This window comes from Eptatretus burgeri, chromosome 12 (assembly GCF_056783735.1).
Source record: "Eptatretus burgeri isolate ZD-2024b chromosome 12, Ebu_testis_v1, whole genome shotgun sequence".
NCBI classification, from domain to species: Eukaryota; Metazoa; Chordata; class Myxini; order Myxiniformes; family Myxinidae; genus Eptatretus; species Eptatretus burgeri.
The window spans coordinates 35,758,192-35,778,893 of NC_140972.1; the positions used below are offsets into that span (position 1 = coordinate 35,758,192).

General features: G+C 42.7%; 1 protein-coding gene across 8 annotated transcripts in view; it reads right to left on the reverse strand.

Annotated features, from left to right (window-relative positions):
• The window catches only part of ZNF532 (zinc finger protein 532), a 98,380-nt gene that overhangs the window by 33,086 nt on the left and 44,592 nt on the right, over positions 1 to 20,702 (reverse strand). For all 8 annotated transcript variants that reach the window (XM_085850136.1, XM_085850137.1, XM_085850133.1 and 5 more), the window contains 6 exons: positions 18,144 to 20,486; positions 12,812 to 13,766; positions 12,489 to 12,664; positions 9,910 to 10,088; positions 5,404 to 5,580; positions 2,656 to 2,818 (listed from right to left, as the gene is read on the reverse strand). In XM_085850136.1, coding sequence (XP_085706262.1) covers positions 2,656 to 2,818; positions 5,404 to 5,580; positions 9,910 to 10,088; positions 12,489 to 12,664; positions 12,812 to 13,766; positions 18,144 to 20,465 — 3,972 coding nt within the window. In that variant the 5' untranslated portion in view covers positions 20,466 to 20,486. Of the gene's footprint in view, positions 1 to 2,655; positions 2,819 to 5,403; positions 5,581 to 9,909; positions 10,089 to 12,488; positions 12,665 to 12,811; positions 13,767 to 18,143; positions 20,487 to 20,702 lie in introns of those variants that run through there.

Consider the following 20,702-nt stretch of genomic DNA (forward strand, 5'->3'; position numbering starts at 1 on the left):
GACTATTTCGTGCTTTTGATTTTGTCACAGTTACAGTCGAGAAGCCCGATTCACAGAGATAGGTTGTGGTGAATGGTAAAAGAAATCTGATGGCATGCTTCGACATAGAAGTGTATTCACTGCTTGCCAATATCCAGAATGAAGGAAGATCTACTTGTGCATGCTGAAGCTTCAGACTACTGTCTGCAGAAAGTTCCATCAGTTCATTTTCAAGTACAACGGACAAGGCCACATCTTCTGAAGCAGGATACACTGAGAAAGGGTTCAAAATCCAAAGGTTTCCTTGCCTTGGGTCCTCTGGAAAGTAGTCTGCAAACTTTTGTGATAACTCGATCAAATGCTGGATTATGAGCCCAGATATGTCTGTATGAGGAGTGGATTCCAAAGTTTGACTCAGAAGTGGAAACATCTCAAGTTGTCCATCCTTCATTTTTCTGTTCCAAAGAACAAGCTTTTTCTTGAAGCCTTCAATTTTGTCAGCAACCAAGAACACTGAACTGTTCCTACCTTGCATTGATATGTTGAGCTGATTTAACGGGTCAAACACATCTGACAAGTAAGCCAATTTTGCACAAAAGTTATCATTACTGTAATGATCAGCAAGTGGTGAATGTTTCTCTTCAAGGAACATGTGGACTTCATGTCTCAGTTCAAAGAGGCGATTAAGCATACGTCCTCTTGAAAGCCACCTCACCTCACTGTGGTACAGAAGCTGCAAGTGATCAGAATCAAGTCTTTCACACAGTGCAGCAAAACACCTCGAGTTGAGTGCACTCTTCTTGATGAAGTTCACAGTTTTAACAGCTACATTAATGACTTCATTCAGTTCTGGTGACATCTGCTTTGTTGCCAGATTTTCTCTATGTAAGAAGCAGTGGGTCTTCTTGGCATCTGGCGCCCTCTGTTGGATCTGTTTTACAACACCACGATCGACTCCTGTCATTGATGCAGCACCATCTGTGCACACACCTATGCAGTTCTTCCAATCAATACTCTTGTCAGTGAAGTATTTGTCAAGGCAGAGCAATACATCATCTGCAGCTGTTTTTTTGTGGGAAGGTCTTTGCAAAACAGTCGATCCTCATGAACATCACTGTCCCCGCAGTACCTCACGAAAACTAGCAATAAAGCATTATTGCTAATGTCAGTAGATTCATCCAACTGAATGGAAAAATACAGACTGGCCTTTATTTTTTCCACCAGTTGGCATTCAATGTCATCACTCATTTCAACAATTCTTCTCATCACAGTATCATTAGAGAGTGATACGGACTGAAGTTTGGTTGCAGCTGCCTCTCCAAGAATTTCTCGACACATATCAACAGCACTGGGTAAAATAAGCTCCTCCGCGATTGTGAAAGCTTTCTTGCTACGAGCAACACGAGCAGCAACCATGTAGCTGGCTTTCAATGCTGATTTTGACTGAGTTGTAAATGTTGTAATCACTTTCTGCTGTGCCTGAAGTCCAGCCCATTTCCTCTCAAAATATTCCTTTGGCTTACCTGCACTATTCGGGTGTCTTGTGTTTAAGTGTCTCTGAAGCTTTGACGGTTTAAGCGCCTCGTTTAACAGGATTTCAGCACATTCAACACACTGTGCTTTTGGCTCAACATCATTGCCTGCCATCGTGAATCCATATTTAATGTAATCGGGGTCATATTTCCTCACCACAACCTTTCGAGATTTTTCCATAGCAGATTTGTCTTCTCCATCACACTTTCGTTTCAAAAATCGAAAGTTGAAAAGTTTACAAAAATTTCAAGTTCTAAGTAAAAGTACAAGGTACAACTAAGTACAAGGCACGTACATGCATACACACACATCACATATATGCGCACGTGCACAATACATACAATAGACACGGATATAGTACGTTCACATCACAGTTACATGTAGATCGAACGCGCGTAAACCACCACTGCATAAACATAACGTACGTAAGCACAAAATGACTCAATCCATCTCTCTCATGCGCGCGCTCGCAAGACAGTTTCGGAAGTACAAACAGACCTAGCTGAATTCCAGCTGTGTCGTGCAAGTGTTACACTGTAAGATCAGACCCTTTTTTATATACTTCTTCTTTTCTTTTCTTTTTTGCCGACCTCGCAGCCCACCTGTGAGGGTTCTGCGGCCCACCAGTGAGCCACGGCCCACTGGTTGAGAAGCACGGTTATAAGGGATAGTTCAGATTTGACAACATGCTAAGGCAAGCACTTAGATATAAATGCCAAACAGACCAATGCAAAACATAACACTGAATATAGTACTATGTTCAAAAGCTTCGATTTTTAATGATGCAATATGGAGAATTCACAGCACTGGCAATTGAAACTGAAACAACAAACCTCCCCCAAAAATAGCTAATATTTATAATAATAGAGTAAGTTTTTAATAATATGAGAATTGGTAATCATCTTTTTAATAATATGAGAATTGGTAATCAGCTTTTTAATAATATGAGAATTGGTAATCAGCTTTTTAATGAGAAACAGGTGGCTTCTCTCACTGCTTGGCTATGTAACACTGAGTGATTGATGATTACAACAGACAGAGAGAGCTCTGACTTGGAAAATAAAAGTCCAAATCGCCAAAATGGTTAAAAAAAAACATAAAAAATTATTTTCATAATCTTCCTCTCTTCCAAAATCAACTCACCTTGACATGGTCTAGCATAAGAGGTTTCTGAGCAAAGAGCAGCGTACAGTCAGGGCATTTGAAGACGCAGACCTTGCGCTTTGCCACATGCGTGTCAAAGTGACTGTATAGAAGAGCTTGCTGTGTGAACACCGTGTCACACATCGAGCACTTGTAAATTATCCTGCCGAAGACCAATTTGGTTTGGGCAAAGGAGAAAAACATGGTAAATGCAAAAAACTTTAAAATGAATTTTTATGTTTAAAAGGGCTGATAATGAAATGAGGGCATACAAGTACAGTAAAAATATTAAAGCAGTGGTGAGCCAGCTTAATGTGTCCTCCGAAGGACTGCATACTTCCCAATATGATCCCCTCTGTTGTCACAAGTCAGAGCAACATTTAGTAAGGATCAAACTGAGAATGAGAAAACATATTGAAGCGACTCATCAAGATGAATCCTGCGTGATTCTTCTCAATATGACTTGGGCTTCAAATAAAAGTTTACTCGACAGTTTCACCTCAATCAAGTATCTGTCATGTCAGTTTCACACGCAAATAAAACTAATTGCTCGAATATCAGCAATCACCTCCAAGTAGAACATGTTCTACTCACGAACTAAGCGAATTGACGCGAAATGTTGGAAGTCGTCGACATCATTTTGAATGTTTCTGACAAGATCCACAGGGAATTTCTGGATTTGTCAGGTTGATTGAATAGAGTTGTTTGCTTCTCAATGATCATGAAAGAAAAAGGCAAATTCAATCTAAAACGGGTATTAAAAAAACTCAATGCATTTTAATAACCTGGAAAACACTTGGGATTTGTGCCAATGCTTTGGGGTTTTTTTCACTGGTGAACACCACGTGAATGTGATATTTGCTCCCAAATGATCGATCACTCGGGATTTGCCTATGCTATAAAGCTGGTACTCAATGTGAAATGATGAAAGGTCCAAGAACTAGTTTAAAATATACATACACAAGTAACTTTGGCACACGAGGAAACCATTCGGACATTTATGCCTGCGCTACACACCAACCCCAGAAACCATCACCCATTCACACACAAGCTACCTACAAGTCCTGCCAATATTCCATACTCTTCTATCTCCAATGTATCTAGGTACCAATCCTAATTCCACTTTAAACAAATCTACCCTCTTTACTGCCCTTTCCAGGTAGTCCATTCCATGCATTAACTACTCTCTGACTGAAAGACCACTGCCTTATTAGTCATAACTCTCATCTTCTTCACCCTCAGGTTATGGCCTCTTGTCTGAACACTGTCCATTCTGTTGAAACAACCATGTCAAAGTTTCCCAATCAATAAAGCTGTGTGTGGTTTTCATGCATAAATTAGTTGAGGCTTCAAAAGGGCATTAAACTCAAATCTCCAAAACTGAGGATAAAAAATAGAACCACTGGACCTGCACCTGATCTGGGCGCTGGCCTAAAGTTGTTACAGAAATTTGGTAGCATTCTGACTGGTGGATCAGAAGAAGATTTTGTAATGAATTTGCGCGACTGACATTTTGACACACTTCCGGTCACGTGAAAGGCGTGGCCTCTGCAATTTAACACTAGGACCGTGTCCTAATGTTGTAACCCAACTTTGGTAGGATTCTGACTCGTGGGTCTGGAGAAGAATATTTTTGAAGGAATTTATGTGATTTTCACAAAAATTGAATGTTGACACTTCTGGTCATGTGATCAGCACAGCCTCCACAATTTAACATCAGGACCCTATCCTAATGTAACCTAAATTTGGTGGCATTCTGACTGGTGGGTCTGGAGTAGATTTTTGAAGGAATTTACATAATTTTCCAAAAAAAATTGAATAGGCTGGCCACTTTGACACACTTCCGGTCACATGATCGGAATGACTTCTGCAATTTAACATCCCTACACTGGCCTAATGTTGTAACCCCGATTTGGTAGCATTCTGATTGGTGGATCGGGAGAAGATTTTGGAAGGAATTTGCAGGACCACCATTTTGACACACTTCTGGTTATGTGATTGGCATGGCTTCTGCAATTTAACAGTAGGACCCTGTCCTAATGTTGTAACCTAAATTTGGTAGCAATCTGACGAGTGCGTCTGGAGAAGATTTTTGAAGAAATTTACGAAGTTGGCCATTTTGACCTACTTAATCATGTGACTAGAACGAGCTTTGCAATTACTGTTACCAGTAACGAGAGGAACGTTGCTGCCAAATTTCAGCTGGTTTGGCCGGAGAAGTCGTAAAAGGAGACGGACGGTGCGCGATGACAATACCTCATCTGAATGGAAATTCTAGATAAGCTAAAAACCTGACCAATTGAGTTATTGACTTTGCACCCATCTCATTAAAATGGCACAATTTGCAGAAATTGCTGCTTGAGGAACTTAATGGAGAGGGAGCCATGGCTTTCCTTTACGAGTCTACAACTGGCTGTAAAATTCCATACGCTTTCATCATCTTCACAGAAATTACTGGAAAAATGGGCATTTTGCAGGTGGCAGTCAAACTGTATTTAATATAATCAGTGCTGCATTTCCTTTTCGTTAAAAAAAAGGGATGAAAATTAAGACCTTTCATAATAATCAGAATTCTTGGTTAAATTGAAGTCCGAGTTTAGCTTCTCTTGTGCACTCAGTGAAAGTAAGATTCTCAAATGTACTGAATACAATTTTGAGAATGTGAAAATCAGCAGGTTATTATGAACACACAAGCGATCCTGCACTTCTTCAGGAAGTTCAACAACCTTGCAACTTCAAAACACTCACTTAGACTCTCCGACTTTAACCCCGGAGTGCTGCGTGAAGGCGTGTGAGCGTGTGCTTGGCCCAGACTTGAACGCCATCGGACAGAGTGGGCACTTGTAGAACACTTCACAGTGTGTTCCCTGAATGTGTGTCTTCAGAGTTCCCAGTTCGGCGAAAATAAGTCCACAGTGCACGCACCTGCAAGAAGACGCACCATGTCAGGGAAAGCCGAGAAGACCAAACGAAGAGATGTCGAGATTGAATAACATCCATCTATTCCATCCATCGGGACCATACTCTGTGCAGAGCGTTGGTGCTGCCGAAGCAGTCTCCGTGGCGAATGGACACAATCCTGGACGGGTCACCACTCTGACACAGGATACCAGCAAGCTAGCACTCATTATGCCGACCTCGGAAGGACGACAGGCAGAGTCAACCCAACATCTGAGTGGGATTTGAACTCAGGACCCTCAGATCCCAAGCCCACCACTCTCGCCATGAAGCCAACACCAGGCATTGAGTAACATCCCATTCACTTACAGCACTATTTCCATGAGAAAGCTGTGCCAAGACTGGGTAATTACTGTGACATGCAGAGCTGCAACTAAATTTCACTAATCCACAGCATTTCTCACCATTAAAATAAAAAAGATATTTTGTCTTTAAAAATGGCTTTTTTTTGACAAGTGTGCGTGTGTATATATACATATATATATATATATATATATATATATATATATATATATATATATATATATATGTATGCATGTATATTTATTTGGAAGGAATTTGTGATATTTATACAGTATATATATATATATATATATATATATATATATATATATATATATATATATATATATATATATATATATAAAAAAAAAAAAAAAAAAAAAAAAAGTATATATATATATATATATATATATATATATATATATATATATATATATATATATATATATATATATTGTTACGATTGTGGGGGTACATGGAGGAATCTAATAGGGAATACAGAATTGTGTAGAGTTGCTTGGTCCGTGGACATGTCGGAGACATCTCGATGCGACTAAGTAGGGAACATGTGAGCTTAAGTGTTACGTGTCACCACACGAGGGGTGGTGCGGTGTTAATTACCCCCGGGAGTAAGAATAAGTTTCCCAGTATGTAATCGTGCCTCTGCGATTTTTCACTTTTTTTATATTTCAATATCGGCAATAAAGGTCGGGAACACATCCCGAAAACAAGCAAATGTGCCAAGTGGGCAGAAGCCCCACCTTCCTGGGTTTTATGCGAGCAGGCCATGCCCCGGAGGCGGAGGAAGAGAGAGGCATGATCGAGGGGAAGGTCAGGCTGGACATTTTTAGAGGCATCGGACTCAGTAGGCTTGCGCATTTGTGAAGAGCGGTGATCAGAGCGGAGGCATGAGGCGCATTGCTTGGATAGGACGAGAGGAGGGTAGAGCACACGCATGAGACTGCTTAAGCAGCCACCTTGACTATTGGGCACAATCCTGGACAGGTCGCCACTCCAACACAGGATACTAGCAAGCTGGCACTCATTTTGCCGACCTCGGAAAGATGACAAGCCGAGTCAACCCCACCTGGAATTAATTCAACAGGTGAGTGGGATTTGAACTCAGGACCCTAGGATCCCAAGCCCACCATCCTAACGATTAAGCCAACACCAGGCATAGAAGGGGAAATGGATGGAGCAAAATACTGGAAGAAAACCTGCTGCCCTCTGCAAGAAAGCTGTAATTGGGAGGGAAGTTCACCTTTCAAGCATGACAACGACCCAAAGCTACACTGTAGTGGAGAAGGAACAAAAAGATAAACGTCCTTGATTAGCCCATTCAGAGCCCTGACCTAAATCCATTAAAAAATCTGTGGCATGACTTGAAGATGGCTGTCCATCAACACTCCCCATGCATTTGACTGAGCTTGAACAGTTTTGTACAGAAGAATGAACAAATATTTCCCAATCAAGGTGTGCAAAGTTGGTTGAGACTCACAGCTGTAATTGCTGTCAAAGGTGCTTCCACCAAATATTATCTCAGGGGGGTGGACACTTATCCAACAAAGATATTCTAGTTTTGTATTTTAAAATAATTTTCTGAAATTTGTAGAATTTGTTTTTTCATTTGGAAGTTGTGGGTTATGATGTGTAAATAAAGGTGAAAAAAGTCTGATTTACTGAAATTTAATTCAGGCCTGTATGGCAATAAAAGGTGAAAATTTTGAAAGGGGGTGTACACTTTCTCTAGGCACTGTGTATATGCACAGCAGGACCCCGACATTCACGGGGGATACGTTCTGGGAAAACCCCGTGAATGTTGAAACCACGAATGTGGTGGCATTGCTTCAATGGGAAATGGGGGGGATAGGTTCCAGGAATTTCCTGACCTATGAAAAATCTGCGAATGTCGGGGAAAATCTCGCGAAAATGTTGTGGAAAGACGAAAAATCCGCGAGTGTCGGGGAAAATCCACGAGTGTTTTGTCATTGTCACAATGTAGACAAGGGGGATAACATTATCAGTTCTTGACCTGCATTTTCGGGAGGGTGAGTAGTCTGCGCATTGTTTGTGGGGGATTTTTATAGGTGATGCTGTATTCGGCAGCAGATAATAGATGTGAGCGATGTCATTGTGTAATTGGTCCGTATGTAGCAAACTGCTAATTGCACAAATCGATATGCTGAACGTTTCCATTCTTTAACTCACAGGACATGACATCTTGCCTATCTGCAGGCAGATTATGCTCAGCGTTTTAAAAATGTAACAGTTCAGATGGTGCTGTTTGTAGCAAGATGGTGATTTACACTAAGATGCGCTGAATGTTTCATTTGTGTAATGTCCGTATGTGGTGACCTAGTAATTACTGGATCCATCAATAGATGCTGCTAGTGTTTTCATTCTGCAAGTAACTCACGGGGGGGATGGCATCATGGGGAATGACGTGTTACACTGGTGAAACATCCCGCGAAACTATGTTTATGCCATGAAGCTACAATACAGTACCATATGTTTGAAGTGCACATGGCGAGACGTCCCGTGAAGCTACAATACATGTACAGGTCACGTTCTCGGCTCGTGGAAGATATGATTTTTGCATATGCACAGTATTGCACTGTGCGTACATCCAGCTGCTTTGTGCGTGGCATGTGGAAGATATGTGTTTCAACTGTTATGCTCGTGGCTCATGAAAAAAAAAAAAACACGAATACGCAGAGCAATTTTCCACAAATCATCAACTGTGAATATGCAGAACCTGCGAATGTTGGAACCGTGAATGTCGGGGTCACGGTGTATATAGACTCCTCCCCTCCTCTTCCAGCCGAATAATGCTGCATTAAGTAACCATGAAAAGCTACCCAAGGTACGCCCTCTACTGTTTCAAACCTTCACAGAGTTCCTCCATTACACTGTGACACCCCCCTCCCCCCCCAGCCGCCGAACCGGTTTTAATCACTTATTGATGAAACATCAGCGACAGCGCAGCAGAAAAACATGTACCATCAAGGCTCCCAAGGATGTACCATGTGCAAACGTCAAAAAACAGTCAACATATAAATGAAAAAACAGACCCAATCACATCTCTCACCTGTGACTGGAGGGAAGAAGAGTATAGGAACCCCCAATTTATTTATATAATACTAGCCACTTGGGGTAATTAATTAGGTGAGAGCTAATTAGTTATTCCCTCCATTCACAGGTGAGAGATGAGAGTGGGTCTGTTTTCTCATCGATATTGACCGGTTTTTTTGACATTTGCACATGGTACATCGTTGGGAGCCTTGATGGTACATGCTTTTCTATCTGCGCTGTTGCTGATGTATCATCAATAAGCGATAAAACCGGTTCGGCGGCTGAGGGGGTGTGTAGCATTGGGATTCTCATGTATGTGCTATTTGTGAACGTCTTTACGCTGTGGAGGAACTCTGGGAAGGGTTTCAAATGGTAAAGGGCTTACCTTGGGAAGGTTTTCATGGTTGCTTTATCCACCTTCCTTTGGCTAGAAGAGCATGGGAGAAGTCGATTTATTTATATAATCCCAGCCACTGAGGGTAATTGATTACGTGAGAGCTAATTGGTTAATCCTCCATTCACAGGTGAGAGATGTGATTGGACCTGTTATATTTATAGATATAATTATTTTTAACATAAACAATAAACATACAGTACCTCCAATGTAGACATTCTACACGGGTTGGATGATGAATTGAAGATGATGAAGCTGGGCTACAAATATAATGTTTGAAGCAAGGCTTAAGGGATGGAACCCTGACTGCATCACGGCTGCACATTTACTTTTTGAATTATAAAGGACCAGAAATATCATACTCGATAATTACCTAGATTTGGGAAGTTTACACCCCAAAACAGCTCATACGCTGTGAAGTTGCAGGTAAAAACAAAGGATATCAATTTGGGTTTGTAGTTTGGGTAACTCATGTAGATGCCAGATGCTCCTCAACTGGCAGGGAGATTGTGAAGACTAGCGGGGCAGGGTGAATGCTTACCACACACCTGAAACCAACTTTGCGTGCAAAGTGCAAACAGATTTCCTTGATGTGTGTCTGGAAGTGCGAAGAGCGGCAGACAGCACCACATTCTGGACACGTGTACGGAGACTTGTGTTGATGGATGCGCGTATGTGCTGCGTAGCTGCACTTGTTGGGTAATAGCATCTGACAAACCTGGCAGGTCTGGGTGTAACAGCAGAATGTAGATTTTAACAATGCATAACAATGCAAGGGTACAAGAAGATCAGCAATGAAGCATCGGACATAGTTTATGGCATCATTCAAAAGAAAAACAGAAAAACTTTAGCTTCCCACAATCCCTAACGATACAGTCTGTGTACTCTTGGCCCGTTTTAGCAGTTGAATCACCAGCTCATTATATGTGGAACCCGAGTTAAAAATCTGACGTACCATTATATGCAGCGATCTATTTTAGTGATGGTTCCTGGTCCTTTGACATGGCAAGTATTCTGACAGACAACAGTATATTCTGACAGTATATTTGACAGACAACTTTTAGAAATCCACCAAATAATAATAAATCAGAGCACTGTGCGATTTGTGTATTCAATTAAACAAGTGGAAGTATTGGTTTCTCTTATGTGCTAACAAAAGGTATCAAACTTGCATAGTGTTTTATAAATTTACAGTGCTGGTAAAGTTCTGTTTTGCGACTTCCATTCAAGTTCGTATAATTTCTGTAACTTCCATAAGCACAGGAATACAAAATGAACACTGCAGTATTGGTGCAATGGCCAACCTCGTACTCTGTGTCCCATCACCGGTGTGTCTAATAATAATCATAAAAACAACCTTGAGATTGTGTCTTTTGCCTATGGATACATAGGCAAAAGCTGAAATGAACTGAATACATAGGCCCTATCTCTCAAGCTGGATCACCAAAAGCAAACAAAATGAACCAAAATAAAAGTTTAATGCCACATGTTTCTTTGCAGTTAGGTGCGGTGTGTGATAGGTGTCTTATAAATTACCAATAAGCACTGGAAATCATTTTTCTATCTGTTTATACTCATTCACCATTGATACACTGCAGCATGTGTCCCATACTTGTATCGTCATAGTCATTCGATCACACAAAACTACTGCATCATTTTCCCGATTACAGGGATTTTTAAAACCATCACACAGTTTCTACCGACATGATGCGTGTGGAAACAGGTCACATTACTCCACTGCACCTATCAAAACGTCTTTTTGTCCTGCATGCTATGTACAAATACAACAAGTTCTATTGTGAGTATGAGATGAATGCAAACAAACACTAGAAAATAAAATTTGACGCGAATGCTTCAAAGCATATGCCTCTGTCTGTGTTAGATGCCAAACCACTGTTATGTTTAATTTCATTTAAAGATCAAATAAAAAAAATTTAAGGTTGTGTGTGTGTGATGAGAGGGAGAGCGAAAAAGAGACAGAAAACCAACAAAAAACCCCAAAAACCATGAGGCGCATCTCACTCGAGTTGGGATCTGCAAAATGATTTTCAAAGGACACGTGACTTTTGACCTATTGAACCTATTGAACAGCAACATGTGAAAATTGAATCGGTTAATCTTTGTCTCGCCATCTATACTTGTGCCAAGTTTGATTGAAATTGCTTCTGTGCTTCACAAGTTATTGTGGTAACAAAGGTTTTCAATTAAAGGTCACATGACCGCAGGCTTTTGACTTTTTGAACCCACAATATAACCAGTTCATCTTTGTATCACATTTCATACTTTTGCCAAGTTTGGTTGGAATCCCTGCAACACTTCACAAGTTATCACGATAACAAAAATCTGCTATGCACACATGCACAAAAGATGTGATAACATCATTATTGGAAATCAGTGTGATGAACTTTGACAAGGACAATGGTGTGGTAGAATTTCTATAAAAAATATTCTGTCACAAAGAATTGAAGAACACCATAAGGCATTCCATTGGAGCTTCTCACATCATATTCAGGAGGAAGAGCCAAAGTTATAAACTAGAAGGGCATTCGGGAGAGCGTATACCTCCGCTACACAATGCCTGATCCACGAGAACATATCGGGCCCAATACATTTTTGAAATATCATGATATATATATATATATATATATATATATATATATATATATATATATATATATATATATATATATATATATAGTTTTTGGCCCCATCACTTTAAAAAATAAATAATTCTTGCATCCAGATCTTCACCAAATTCAAATCAATTTGTCCTTGCCACACACCCAACATGTCCACCAAGTTTACTCCGAATCCGTCCACAACTTTTTAAGACATCCTGTTACATATAATTTTTGGGCCGATTGCTCAATGGTGAAGAATCACTTGAAATAATCTAGTATCCGGATCCAGATCTTCAACAAAATCTAATCAGTTCGTCTTTGGCACACACCCAACCTATCCACAAAATTTCATCCGAATCCGTCCACAACTTTTTCAGATATCCTGCACACAAACAGACAGAAAGGGGTGAAAACATAACCTCCTTCACCTTTGGTGGCGGAGGTAACTAAGAAGCAGACTAATGAGTTTGGCATACACTTGTGTAAGCTCAGCAACATGTGCACACCTGTGAGCCCCCATCATCTTGCAGCTGGAAGTGTTTGGCGAGTGCGGTGCCATCCACAAACTGCTGTGAGCACTCAAGGCAGCGTGAGCTGTATCGGGTCAGTCTCATTGGATCGTCGTGTAGAGGTAGTGCTGCAGCAACTGGTCCGGCTCCATCTGGTGAGTTTATTACACCACCTGGTATTGTGCACAGGGTGGTGGTGGTGAAAATTAATGGTCCAAAATATATAGGATGAGAATGAAAGAAGCACATGTTGAGAATAACCGCTAAAATTTTGCTACAAGTAAAAAATAAAGGGAATATATTTAAAGAAACAGTCGTACCGGATCCTGGCACCATTTGCACTGCTGTTCCAGCACTGGCTGCAACTGCAGGATCGGAAGTGGTCGAAGGAAGTGCTGATGGGGTAGAAGTAGCCAGAGAAGCAGGTACTACAGAAATGAGCTCTGGGCCAGGAACGCAAAGCTGCCCAATGGGTAATGGACGCATCACAAGATGTGAGCACTGCATAACAACACCTCGTTCCTTGTGCTGCCGAGCATGGGACAGCAGGCTACACTTGTTATAAAACACAAGGGATCTTGCACCACGAGAGCAGTGGTTACATGTCACTTCAATGCGCAAACTCCGGCGAGCATAATGTCGAGCGAGGCTTGCCTCAAGTGCAAATGAATCGCCACATTCAGAGCATCGGTGACCAGTTGCCGGCAATGTGATTCCGGTGCTCGCCGGCGGATTCAGGTTGGGCAAGTAAAGTGGAACTGGATTAGCACTGTTTAGGAGTCGGTTGAACGCCTCTACGACTGTGTTTTGTGCACCACCCAACTGTCCTGAGGCTACCACCTTCCGAAGAACATGTTGCGCGGGAGCAATCAACCCTCGTGTGACCATTGTTGCTGTTCCACTTGAAGAGGTTGTGGCAGTTTGTGAATCTTTGCTGCACACTGCTGAAGTGAGGGATGAGGAAGCAGCAGCAGAGGAAGATGCTGATGATGTTGAGGTTGGTGTTGATGATGTTGAGGATGGCGGAGCTGCTAAGGTGACAAATGTGATTGGCGAGACAGATGAGCTCGTTGGGGTGACGGCACAATTCATAAAGCTAGCAGATGGTGTTGCTGTAGCGATTGTTGATGTAGGCAGTGTTGCTGCCTGAGGAACAAGGCTGAGGCCAGCAAGCTGTACTGTCTTTGGCAGGATCTTTGTTGGTCTCGAAGAAGCAGAGCTCACAAGGCCTGCTGCTGACCCTCGAAGCTGCTGCTGTTTCACCACACTTGCTGCCTGTGAGGCAAATACATTCCTGATGTGGCAATAATAAGAGTACATTAATTTATTAGCCAGCGCTCACAAAGTGAAAAGCGGGGTTAAGCAATCTGTGGCGTACATTGTTCGTAGAATGTATGTCTGTATTTTGTTATTCCCTTTTCTCTGCAACTGCTTGTCGGATCGATACAAAATTTTCACCATAGATTGAAACTTGACTCCTGTCCCATGGAGAATAAGTGTAATTTTTTGATGCCTTCGTTATGACGTCATAATTGCATACGGAGAACGCTACATCAAATCATTATAAATTTTAGAGGGTCATCTAAGGATAAATTGGGTCAACAGAAAAAAATTGATGACGTCATCGGTCATGTGGTTTGTCAGCTGTATTTTAAACAAACAAACAAAATAAAACTTTCTAAAATATTTTCCGAAACAGCTGAACAGATAGAGGCAAAACTTTACAGGTATGACTGACCACCTATCCATGAAGAACAAAAAGCTCCTCACCTATGACACCATAGGTCATATGGTTTGGCAGCCATATTGGATTTACACCAATTTAAAAAAAAAATCTTCTCCAGAACGACTGGAAAGAATGAGGGGAAACTTCACGCGTTCCCCAAGCCTTGGGGTATACCAGGGTGCTGACAAATAATTAGAGGTCACATGGTTTGGCAGCCATATTGGATTGAAGGAAAAGATTTAAAATCTTTTTTCTTTCTTAAACTACTGCATCAATCAATGTGATACTTCAAAATTATGATATAGTAGTGATGGGGAATATGTTTTAAATTTCAACCTGATCAGACCCATGGTCTGGCAGCCAAAATTATTTGATTTTTTGAATTTGTGTTCTTTTTTTTTTGAATAAGGCTCACTTGGCTGCGGTTGAATGGGTTTGAGGGTCGAGGTCAGGTCAGGTCAGTTATGGGATCATGCGCAAGAACAGCGTGTCGCTGCGTCCACTTTCCGCGGTACTCCAGGGGCCTCCGTCTGGCCTTCCCGCAGGCAGATGCCAGGCCCATCCCCATCTCCTTGAGATGCTGGTCAACCTGCTGCAACCACGAGGCACGTGGTCAGCCCATTGGCCTCCTCCACTCACGAGACTCCCTCGCTGAGTGAATCTGGTGAGCAGGATCAGCGTCAGGAAAACGAGCCACATGTCCATACAGCCGCAACTGACGCTCATGGACCATGCAGGTAACAAATCTCATCCGAGTTTCTCTCAGCAACCGCTCGTTGGACACAAAATCTGACCAGCGATAGCCAAGGATTCTCCGAAGAGACCTAGTACAAAAGGAATTAAGTCTCCATCTCAGATCCTTGGTCAGAGTCCAAGTCTCGCATCCATAGAGCAAGACTGGAAGCACCAAGGACCTGAAGACCCGGACTTTCGTCCTCCCGCACAGGTACCGGCAGCGCTACACTCCATGATCCAGTGAATCCATGACTCCCCAGGCCCGACCCAGACGTCTATTGACCTCTGACTCACAGCCAGCAGAGACATGAATATCACTGCCAAGGTAAGTGAATCTCTCCACGACCTCAACATCCTCACCACAAACAGGCACAGACAGGACAGCAGCATCCAATATGTCATTGAAAGCCTGGATCTTAGTTTTGACCCAAGAAACCCGTAATCCCAGCGGCTCCGACTCCTCATTCAGCACCTCGAGGTCCCCCAAAAGGATATCTAGAGTCTCCGCAAAGATGACTACATCATCTGCAAAATCAAGGCCAGAGATCTTGTCATTCCCAAATGATGCACCGCAGCTTGATCTCTCTGACAAACGACCCCCAGAATCCAGTCTAGACAAGTGCTGAAAAGTGTGGGGGCCAGTACACACCCCTGACGAAATCCAGTAACAACTGGAAATAAGTCAGAGATGGTACCACCACATCTCACAGCACTCTCAGTACCAGAGTCCAGTTCAGACATCAGATCAATCAGTTTTGGTGGCACCCCACGAAGACCAAGAATCCTCCAGAGGACATCCCGATTCACTGAATCGAACGCTTTACAGAGATCAACATAGGCTGCAAGCAGCCCCTGCCAAAACTCTCGTCTGCGTTCGGTGAGGACCCGAAGAGCAAAGATCAAGGAACTTAGAGCTTTTCTAGTTCATAGTTCCTGACCCATGGGGACCAACACACATCTCATAACAATCCCTATCAGTTCCAGTCGATGCGTTGAAATCCCCCAAGACTAGAAGTGTATCTCGCCTGGGGCATTGATCAACCACCGTCCTTCACGGTGAGATCACTCACCTCAGTCAGAGTATAAACAGAGACTAGGGAAATGACAAATCCCTCATCTCATAATACGCTCGTTGACCGGTGTTACCTCAATTATATATCATTGGAGTCAGTTTATTGGACACAGCTACAGCAACTCCTTGGGCATGCTAACCATCAGAGCGACCAGACCAATAGTAGGTGTATCCACACGCCATGATCTCGCCGCAATCCGGTCTTCGAACCTGAGAGTGCTGCAATTCCGATGTCCAAACGCTTGAGCTCAGATGATAACAGGAACAGGTGATCATCCTCTCTTCGGGATAGGACATTCTAGGCACCCACCCAAAGGGACCGCCTCAGGTTAACCCAAGGAGACCACCGTCTAGTGGACGACACCTCAGCACCACCCCGACACACTCTCTCGCAATCTGACTGGGGAATGTTACCCCGTGGTTTCCCTCCTATCATCAAAGATTGGGGGTCCCGAAGGTTTTGCCCCAATTCCATCATCCGGTGAGCTGCCCTGCGAAGGGAAGCTGCACAGGAGGTACTTCCACGGAGTGGGTTTTCAGATTTTTTTATGCTTCTGGAATGTTTTGCAGAATGAAGGGTTTTACTGTGGCCGGAGTGCAAATCCTGCCCCCAACCTCCTAATAAGAAGTAACCCAACTGCAGGAGGACGTCCGCAGACACAGGCGGGCACTAGATATGGATGGCCATTGGCTCACAAGGAGCTCCTCCACCCTTTGACAAGTTTTGTTTTTAATCCTGCTGGGTGTCCATATCAAACACCCTCCTCACCAAGAAACTTGGTGAGAGAGACAGTTTAGTCGCCGACAACCCAATCATGGAACAGGTCAGTACAGGTTTACATGGTACCTGTAGCAAGTCGCAGATCTCGTCTGACCTGACCTGACACGAACCTGATCCAAAAAATTTCATCATAGGGTGGAGGAGTACCAGTTAAATCCCGAATCCTATCCAGGCTCCTCCTGATGACTTAATCCCTGCTTTTTGCTGTTCGGGTTACATCTGATAACTTTGTTATCAGATAATTTGTTCTTCCATTTGATTTGAATATTTTTTTTTTCAAACCCATTCTGAATTAAATTGAATAAAGAGGACGAAATGGGTCAGGTGTCCGATCAAAGCGGGGTTGCATCAAGGCAGGACATCTTGGTACCCGGTCATCACTGCCAGCAGTTATAAAGTGGCAGTTCTAGTGATAAGAGTATACGTTGAAAACCGTTCAACAGAGGAAATTGAAATTTCACACGTTACATGACCATTTGATATAGCGCAGATGACTTGGATGATGCACTCCCCATCAGAACTTATATGGTGAATTAAACAAAGCCTAATGCCCAGAGACAGTGTCACCTCCTCACGTTAGAAATTAGAATCACTGTAATCGCCTCAGCCTTTATTGTGCTCGGCTGGTGACAAAAAAGTGAAGAAGAGGTACAATTTGGCGTTTTAACGATCTCTTCATTTATACTTTATCGATCTATTCTGGTGTCTTTATCAGCCTTGGTAGTTATGAAAACACCTGAATCAGAATAAAAGCCACTTTCTAAAGGCTTATGAATGCACTCGATAGTAGACTTTCCAAAGTATAATTTGTACACATTTACCTAAGAAGTGTAGATAGATGCAATTACAAATTTCCTGCCAGAAAAGTTGCCTCGCACCTCGTCCTTCTCACGACTGCCCGGGGTAAGTATTCTATGAATACCATATAGTTGCACAGTAATCCCAGACTCATTGGGAAGGTTGTACATGTATTACATGGAGGCCAAAGGCGTAAGGAGGTACAGCTGCACTTTTACCTAAATTGCAAGGTTATGAATACAAAATGGACAAGTCAACACTGTTTACAAGATATGAACCTGGGATCCCAGCTCTGATAGAAATGCTAACAGGCCAACCCATATTTCAAATAAATTTAAAAAAAGATTCATTTGTTTGTAAACAAAGTTAGGTTAAATAAATTATTGACAAAGTATATCAAATCGCTTCATGGAAAGTAGTAGGTAGTTTAAAAAACAACAACAACACTTCAGCAGGTAAAATCAGGTCCCATTTCTGGTTCAGAAGGGGGTTGGAATGAAACAAAACAGCTTTATGTAGCAAGAAAGGCAGGTGTTTTACCTGGAGCATCACATGACTGGCTGCAGCCTGCACTGAAGCAGAAGCAACTGATGAATTGGGATTGGACACTGGTGAAAGCACAGTTGCCTTCACCGTTGTGTTGTCTGCAAACTTAATGTTGATTACTTGAGAAGGAGTTCCTGGTTTAGAACTTCCAAGGCTCATTGTTGTTGCAGTGGAAGAGGGGATCGATTCTGGAGTTGCAACAGACACCATTTCCGTAACTCCTGCAATGATTGTTGCTTTGGCGAGTTGAGTTTCCGACGGGCTTGTGTAACCGGAGGGGCTTTCCTGCTCAGTGATGGGTGAAAATGAGACCTCAGGTATCTTGTGCAATGCAGTGACACCTGAATCCTGGTCAAAATCTGGCAAGACTCGTGTAACTGTACGCGTGATCTCGCCTGAGGATGTCTTGATTGTGCGTATGCGCACCTTCGGTATGGCAGGTGGCGAACCACACCCAGATAAGGATGATGGTGCCGGAGAACCTTTACTGCTCGTTTCACTACACACACTGTGTGGGCTTTCTGTTCCACTTTTTCCTGATGCACGCTTTCCCATGCTCTCTGGCTGATTGAGTGTGGGCTTTTCAGCAGTATTTGGACTACCAGAAGACCCATTATGAGAAACTGGTTGTACATCTACAAGCTCTTGACTTATCTGCTCTGTGTGTACCGAAACATCCCGACACCCACTTTCAGCTTTCTTGGCATTGAGTGCAGCAATTGCCTCAATACAAGATGAAAGTTTAGTGGATGTTGTTTGAGCTGGCTTGCTATACATTTGTGCAGTTGAACCAGAAGTTTCATCATCCGTGCTCATTTTACTCACCTCTGTATTGTTTTCATCAACCAAGTCATCTAAACAGTCCAGAACTTGATCACCATCTCCATCAACTTTTTCCTTAATCTCTTTTAAGGTCAAACCTCTGTGCTTGGGCTCTTCCTCTTCATGAGACAAGTTCTCATCCCCTGCAGAGTGATTGTTTCCTTCCACTGATGCATTAGACTGCAGACCAATTGGTCCAGCAACAACATGCTGCTGCTCATTTCCTGCCACTGTTTGTTGCGAATCCTCTGGCTCATATGCTCCACCATCCCAAGACATATGAGCTTCTTCTATTGTCTTATTGGCAGCTTCTGCAGATTTAGTTGGAACACAGGCTTTTCCTTCCTCAATGTCATAATTATTCACCAGTTGATTCACCTCTCTCTCTCTATCTCTATCTCCTTTCCTTCCAGAATCTTTTGCTTTGTGTGTTGCCTCACCATGCCTGTACAGTGGTCTCACTATTCCCTTACGACCTTTGCCGTCAGATTTGTATGTAGTTGCTTCTTCAGAGGAGCAATGTCCTTTTACATTACGTCTGCTTCTCGTGTTCAAAGTTTTACGTGTCTCAACCACGCCACGGCTATCACCTTTTCTGGATGGTCTTTTCTCCAACATCTTGAGTTCACTATCTCTGCTGTCTCGCAAATCCCTACGTTTCTCCGAGGCCTTTGGTTTCCTACGTGTCCGCACCTCATTTTCAGAAGCAAAAGGCTCAACCTTTTCGTCTTTAGATGTGGCCCGGTTGTCAGGAGTGCATGCAGCACTGTAAGTGTCTGCTGTTGGCTGCAGTCCCAGCAACCTGTCCATTAAAAAGCTGCAGCTCTCGGATGGACGCCGTTGGACAGGTAACAGTGATTCACGGGTCACCTTAACTTCTCCTTGCTCCAACCCATCTCCGTCTACATTACCATTTCCTACCTCTTCTTCTTCATCCTCAGTGTCCTCTTCATCATCATCATCATCTTCAATCTCACCTTCCTCCACACTTGAGATTGGACTGAACTGACAGAATCCAGGTTCTTTAAGTTCATCATCTTCTGCATGCAGCAAGTTGTCTTTCTGTGCCATGCCACCGAACCTATCCTGCTGTCCTTTGCATGCTCCCATAGAGTTTCCACCTTTGAATGCCATAGCCCCTCCTGCCGGGTGCTGACCAAATCCAAGGCCAATGGAAACTGCAGCACCTACTGCAAAACCATTGTGTGCATGCTCACTTGTTACACCTTCCTTCCCACCGGGTGTTCCCAATTCATAGCCATGTTCCAGAGAACGTGGGTGTCTTACAATAACACTAACTGCCCCACCATCCTGGCAGCCACCACCTTGCCCAGAGGCATCACTACTGTCTTCACAGACACCAGGACGCAGCCCAGAAGACTGGCCATCTTCAGCACCACTTCCCCCAGATTGAATTGCTTCTTTGGCATCGATGTCTGGAATGTCAAAGGCAGCCAAGAGATCATCAAAGTCAGGCGTCTTCATGTCCCCCATGGTGAAAGAATCCGAGAAAACCTGCAAGTCAAAAAACCCCAACACATTCAAGTAATACACCCAAACAAGGGATATAATGAAACAATAAAAAGGCACCAATTTGGAAAAACAATGACAGATTATGGCCTGCAAAGGGGTGGGGAAAGATGATTAAATAAAAGACATTGAACAATAACTTAATTACCTTGAATCGAAAGCAAATTATATGATGGGAAATATATGTTTTAAATTTTAACC